The sequence below is a fragment of the Aethalodelphis obliquidens genome, unplaced genomic scaffold (assembly GCF_003676395.1).
Source record: "Aethalodelphis obliquidens isolate GAN/ISIS:26980383/991018 unplaced genomic scaffold, ASM367639v1 scaffold15, whole genome shotgun sequence".
NCBI lineage: Eukaryota > Metazoa > Chordata > Mammalia > Artiodactyla > Delphinidae > Aethalodelphis > Aethalodelphis obliquidens.
The window spans coordinates 14,431,565-14,438,896 of NW_020837959.1; the positions used below are offsets into that span (position 1 = coordinate 14,431,565).

The 7,332-nt window shown below is 42.7% G+C and overlaps 1 protein-coding gene across 1 annotated transcript in view; it reads right to left on the reverse strand.

The window, feature by feature from the left end:
• LOC113625296 (multidrug resistance-associated protein 4-like) overlaps positions 1 to 5,957 on the reverse strand; it is a 167,319-nt gene extending 161,362 nt beyond the window's left edge. Inside the window, 1 exon segment of the mRNA XM_027115725.1 lies at positions 5,798 to 5,957. Within this exon segment, the coding sequence (XP_026971526.1) occupies positions 5,798 to 5,957 (160 nt within the window).
• Between the last annotated feature and the right edge of the window lie 1,375 nt (positions 5,958 to 7,332).

Genomic DNA, 7,332 nt, shown 5'->3' on the forward strand with positions numbered 1-7,332 from the left:
TACTGAGCCTGCACTCTAGAGCCCGCAAGCCACAACTACTGAGACCGAGTGCCACAACTACTGAAGCTCGCGTGCCTAGAGCCTGTGCTCTGCAACAACAGAAGCCACCGCAATGAGAAGCCCACGCACCGCAAAGAAGAGTAGCCCCCGCTTGCCTCAACTAGAGAAAAGCCCACGCACAACAACAAAGACCCAATGCAGCCAAAAATAAAAATAAATAAATAAATTTATGAAAAAAACCCAACACAACACTCATGGCTCTTCTCCTAAGCACTTCCCTAGGGCTTCTCCTTTTGCCAGAGCTTGGTGACGTGAGAGGAGTCCCTATGCATCTATTAAAGGCTGATTTCTTCTTCCATTTGTTCAACCCACAAACCTTTATTGAGAGCCTGCCTGGAGCCAGCCATAATGGTGGGTGCTGAGGATATCAGGATAAGTAAGATAAGGTCCTGGCCTCTAAGAGAGGAGCTACTGATGGACACAGGCTGTCCTGAAAACCTCTGAACACCCTGCAGCAGACTGACTTGGGACCAGGTCCACTTGTGGGCTGCCTGGGCTCTGGCACCATCCTCACCACCACAAGGTGTGGGCATGTTTCAGCACGTGGGTCCAATCCTCTTGGCACAGAGACAACTTTCTGGCGGCTCCTCCTGTCCAGAATCTACTGGGAAAATACAATTCACCTACCTTGGGTCATTGATTGTGTCAGTAAACATAAAACTATGCCATTTTTTGTTAGGATAAAAACACATCAAATGTTTCTTATACTTATTTTGGGGGTGAGAACTGCCAAAGACAGAACTTGAGTTTTTCCATCCACTTTTATTTTTTATTTTATTTTTTTTTCGGTATGCGGGCCCCTCACTGTTGTGGCCTCTCCCGTTGCGGAGCACAGGCTCCGGACGCGCAGGCGCAGCAGCCATGGCTCACGGGCCCAGCCGCTCCGCGACATGTGGGATCTTCCCGGACCGGGGCACAAACCCGTGTCCCCTGCATCGGCAGGCGGACTCTCAACCACTGCGCCACCAGGGAAGCCCTCCATACACTTTTAGATAACTATATACGCATTTGGAACACAGCAAGAAAATAAAACTAAATTAAAATTAACCTTAGGCTTATTTAATGAAATTAAGTCTCAGAAAGCACTAAGAATCTTAGCAAATGGACACCTGTCCTGAGATTAAAGGTTAAATGCCTTCCAAGCGTACACAGATCTATCAAATGTGTTATTTTGAAAATATTTTCGAAGCATCTAAATTACTCAAGCCAATTTTCACTGTTATTTCATTGTGGACTAAGGCACACATTTCAACCAGGAAGAAATCTAAGGTTATGACATCAGGGCTTCCCTGGTGGCGCAGTGGTTGAGAGTCTGCCTGCCGATGCAGGGGACGCAGGTTCGAGCCCCGGTTCAGGAAGATCCCACATGCCGCGGAGCGGCTGGGCCCGTGAGCCATGGCTGCTGAGCCTGCGCGTCTGGAGCCTGTTGCTCCGCAACGGGAGAGGCCACAACAGTGAGGGGCCCGCGTACCGCGAAAAATAATAATAATAATAAAAAAAATAAAGTTATAACATCAGATGGCCCCAAACTATCCCCTATGAGAATAAACACCCACAGAAACCCTTTTCTTTAGCAAATGCCATTCCTTTCCCCCCATCCTTATGGCCTGGCTGTTAAGGGGATGGGGAGAGAGGTGAAGGATAGGCAGGTGAGGAGCGGTCCACACTCCTACACGCAGCCAGCATCCCGTGACCGCCGGCTTCCAGAGTAGTGTTTAGCTCCATTCCACCGAAACCCTGGCACACTCACTTGAGTCATGTGGTCATTTAGGTCATTCAGACCTATCTCCACACAGATGCAGATAAGATTCTATACTGTCAGGAACCAGGAAGCCAGCAAGATAATAGATAATGGGAGGGGGAGAAAAGGGCTATCAGGATCAATTACGTTAGAGGAGCCTCTTACAGCCAGCTTTTTTTTTTTTTTTTGGCCGCACCCGAAGGGCATGCGTGATCTTGGGATCTTAGTTGCCCTGACCAGGGATCAAATCTGCATCCCCTGCAGTGGAAGCGCAGATTCTCAACCACTGGACCACCAGGGAAGTCCCATAGCCATCATTCTGTAGTGAACTTCTACTTCGAGGTGGTCAAGGACTGTAAAGTTCTTGAGAGAACTTCAAGTAGAAACCTACCTTAAGGGACTCCTGGCATCCAGCTCTCTCAATTTATGGAGGAGGAAATTTATGAATGAGGCACAGAGAGTTTCATTACCAAGGTCAAGATCGTGAGACTAGCTAATAAAAGAGTCAGAACTTGAAGCTCAGTCAGCTGGATTGCTGTCCAGTGATCTTCCTTTTTCCTGCCTGAGTACCCATCCTAAATCATTCCTCAACACCCCAGCCTTTGTCCAGGAATACAATCTTGCCCTCATCACAAACTGTCTCCTTATTATTTTGTTCATTCAGTCATTTTGCAACTATGTATCCAGAGCCCATTGTGTGCCTGGAGCACAAGGAGACCATCACAGACCAGGTCCTGCCCTCGAGGCGACCATGACTCAGCTTCACTCTCTCCTTGGAGCCATGCTTTCTGGATCCAGCCTTCCCCGTCAGAAATTAACTGCTGCTCTCCCTGTGAGAGATGCTTTGCTTTCACAGTTAAAACTCTCTACCAACATCGAGAAGAGAGAAAAACACAACACAACAAAACAAGAGACACAGCCCAGAGTGGATATTGCATCTAAAGACAGTGAATTGCTTTTGAAATTGAGTCAAGAAGTTTTCAGTCCACAATGAGGATTGAATTACAAGTGTCCCTATGGTGTTGTCCTGAAATGGATTCCACAGAACTATAGTTGAAGAGGGCCTGTGTTTTTCACAACTGGAAATGCCCCTTGTCCAAAGAAATGCTGGCTTACATCAAATCTTTTAAGGTTGTAGTCACTACTAATGTAAATGAATTCCTAAAAAACTGTAGCTATACTGGGTCATCTAAGAGGGTTAGTTAGCAACAAGAAGGTATGACTTTGACAGTGACGTTATGTAACCAGCAAGGGAAAAAAAAAAATCTAGCAGTTTAAAAAGATTTTCTGTTGTTCTTTCTTAGAGGAGGCTTAATGTGGCCTAAGTCTAAGAAGATTTGTCTCAAATTCACGATGTTGGCTTAAATCGTTTATTATTTTAAAATGCGATATAACCATTTTCGTTCCTCTTTGGATTGTGGGTTCTTTTCTCAATTTGGAATCATTGTGACCCTTGAGAGCCTATTGGCATAGAAAGCTTCCCAACACCCCACTGTTGTGTTTTCAAACAGGAATAAAGGAAAAGCAACCAGCTTCGTCAGCAATGACTCCGTGTGAATGAGGACATCCAAATGGGTGAGTGTCCATTTCCTTTGGAAATATGAATCAGTGTTCCTGATGTTGAATATAGATTTCTGTAGTAACCTGTATCTTTGATAAAGATTTTGATTCAGGATGAAGAAAGTGGAGAGATTATGTTAAATGAATTTTACAAATTCTAATTGAAGCATTGTCAGTGGACAAGGTTTTCCAAATTACCTTTTGTGTGCAGGGTACACAGCAGACATAGAATACGTTATTTTTACTGTTGAGAAGCAAAATCAAAAGGGTCAAGTTTTAAGGGTGGAAGATTATTTGGACCACCACCAACACTATTTAGAAGCAAAATTTCTAACTCCATGTTTCCTAAGATGCATTTGGAAGCAGCTGTTGAAATCCTAACAGCAATCTACTTTGGAGCTAAGGTCGAACACCTATTTTTCACAATACCTGGGCTTCATTAAGGAATACAGAATGAAGGATAATAAGAAAAAAATATATATATATATTTAAAGGATGAGCTCAGTAAAGAACAAAGAAATACACTTAGCCACATGACATAACTTCTACCTGCTGCCTCAAGGTGGGAATGGGCCAAGAGGTCTGTGGAATGACAACCGTGTCCCCATAATTCTCTTCTCCTTTAACAGTTTTCCCTGCACCTAGGGAAACCTTCTGTAGTAGAAGGAACAATTTTTTTTTTTTTTTTTTAGAAGGAACAATTTTGAAATATCCCAAAGTAAGTTTAGTAGCTGGGACTGAAGAGAGACCAGCATTGATTCCTCTAATGGGTGCTCAGGAAAGTCCATGTTATTTGGAGGCCTACCTGGGCTGTCCAAGCTTGAACACGTCCCTCGATTGTCATTAGAATCTCCTGGCTTTAAATAAGTATCCTCTCTTTATTCCTTGGCACGCACTGTGGACTAATAACGTGAATACTTGACACAAAATCCCATAAAATATGATGCTTTGGTAACTTCCTAGTTAAAATTTTATTTCATTTTCTTTACTGGGGCCAAAGTACAGTTTTGCAATTTGATTGTGAAAAGTCTGTATATTATAAAATACCAGGGTCAATTTTAAATATAATAAACCCACAACTTGTGGCAGATTTGTAGAAATAATCAAATAGGCAGAAAGCGGATACAGATAGTGATTCTTATAATGACATACAAGCCAACAGCCAATAATTGTGCCCCTGGAGGTATGCTGAGGTATGAAAATGCCCTTTTTCTTTTTTTTGAAGTATAGGTGATTTACAATATTATATTAGTTTCAGGTGTACAACATAATGATTCAATATTCTTATAGATTATACTGAAAATGTCTTTCTTTCCTCCTTCCTTCCTTCCTTCCTTGGCCACACCACGCACGCTTGTGGGATATTAGTTCCCCAACCAGGGATTGAACCTGGGCCCTCAGCAGTGAAAGCACGGAGTCCAAACCACTGGACTGCCAGAGAATTCCCTGAAAATGCCTTTAAAATGTTTTCCCTCTTTAACATACATATGCTTGTAATAGTTCCTAACATGCAAAACATTGAAAGCTTGTCTAGATATATATTTTTAATAAAATCAAGTAGCAAAAAGGGAAAGATCATGGGTATTTTCTTTCACCTAAATACTTTTTAAAATTTTCTTGCTCAGCTATTTTATCATTAAATATGATTTTTTTTTTTTTCGCGGTTGGTACACGGGCCTCTCACTGTTGTGGCCTCTCCCGTTGCGGAGCACAGGCTCCGGACACGCAGGCTCAGCGGCCATGGCTCACGGACCCAGCCGCTCCGCGGCATGTGGGATCTTCCCAGACCGGGGCACGAACCCGCGTCCCCTGCATGGGCAGGCGGACTCTCAACCACTGCGCCACCAGGGAAGCCCTAAATATGAGTTTTTTAAAAAAAATATGGAAACTCCTCTAAAAGCAGAATTCCTCCCTCTCTCAACACTATCCGTCTTCTCATATGCTTCTATCACTGTGAATATATATATATGAATGTACATATGTGTGTGTATGGATTTTATGCTCAGATGGCCTGAGAAATACAGGAATTTAGAATAATGTGCGATCTGCTGACGGCATGTGTGTATAAATATGTAAGTATATATAATATATGTACAAATATAGTATATAATTCCTCCATGATGCAAGGCCAATTGAACTAGTTTGTGAAAGAAGCCAGTCACTTTCTTTGGAGTCTATTATTCGCTAGGTACTTTTCTAAAATACCCATAAAGTTATTCGTAACTCTCCTTTGCCGTGTAAAAGACCCCGTCCATCCTAGGCCAATCTTGGCACTTGGGTTAAGCACGCAGTTCACAGCCAACTGTATACAGCCACTTCAGCACAGTAAGGGGAAAAGCAACATTTTACTTCTACCCCAAACAAAGCTATTATATTTACCTTCTACTTTGAAGATAATAAAGGGCTGTCGGCCATGGAAAGAACCCAACGCGTTACCTGCGCAGTTCATCCACAGACCCTGGTAACCCAAGTGGCCGTTATCACCGAGGATGCTCGGGTAGTTAGTTACTTTCCACTCATTGGACGCGGTGGCAGCGACGAGAGCACCAAAGCCCCCGACGCCAAACACCAGAGCCGAGATCTGTGCCCTGGACATGTCGCTCAGGCGTCTCCAGGGACACTGTCCAGACAGATCGCTGCGGTGGTCTAGGCATGCAGCGGACACAACCCGCTTGGACCAGTGTTGCGGCAAGTTAATGCGGGCAGGTGACAGTACTTCATGCTCGGGTGGCCTGAGGAAGGACCGGAACTTAGGATAAAGTCTGATTTACCGATGGCATTTTTAAGGTAGCCTAAGACGATCTTTCTAACTTCCTGCACAGATATTTACTAAAAGTTTGTAGATGGATTCTGAAGGTTTTGAGTTCGCAGATTTTTTTCCTGCCACATAGTTAATGTTTAATTTTCTGTTAGCCTGAAGCTTAATGAACCATGCAGGGACCAGATATTACAAAGTGCAAATTATACAGTAACAGTTAAGGCTTCTTTGACCCATTGCTTTACGCTTGTGTACTTCTGAATGTTTATATAAGTGGAATCATAGTTTAGGTTTCCTTCTGTCACCTATTTTTTCACACGTTATGTTTGTGAGATTCATCTGTGTTCAGGAATATAGCTATCGTTCATTAATTACTGTAGCTGAATACAGTATTTTATTAAACATGCTACAATTTATCTGTCTTCCTGGAGATGAATATGTATGTTGCTTCCCCCTCACCCTCTACCCCTTAATATCACTAATTGTAGCAGCTATAAACATTCTCACACGTTTCTCCTTGAGTACAGGTGCAAGTGCTTTTCCAAGGTAAATCCTAGAAAGAGAATTGCTAGGAGGTAGGAAATACCCATCTTCTATTTATAGATGATTTTAATTGCTCTAATGAGTATGTCGTCACAGCAGTACACAGTCCCGCTGCCAGAGGCTGTGTCTCCACCACGCTATTTCATAACACTTGGTATTGTGGTGTTCTCAGAATTGTTTTTTTCTTTTGTCCAGTCTGACGGGTGTCAAGGTACCACATTATGATTACTGCTTTGTACTTTCTGATTACCAATGAGGTTGAGCATCTTTTTGTGGTTATGGACTCTTCGTGTTTTTGTCTACAAAGACGTTTGTAGTTTTTGCCCATTTTTTTCCACTGAGATGCTTGATTTTTAAATAAATTTATCTTTGGTTCTATAATACTCTGGAGAGTAATCTTTTGTTGGTTATTTATGTTGGAATTAGCTTCCCCTAGTTTGTGCTTTGTCTTTATGGGCCATTTGATAAAGAGTCTTAATTTCAATGTAGTCATATTTATCGAGTTTTCCCTAAATGATTTGTGTTTTTGAGATCTTGATGACCTCGCCCTTAGCAGTGAAAGCACCGAGTCCTAACCACTGGACCGCCAGGGAATTCCCTCCGATTCAAAGTTTTAGCCTTCACATTTAATTCTTAAATCATCCAGAACTGATTTTTTGTGTGTGTTTTA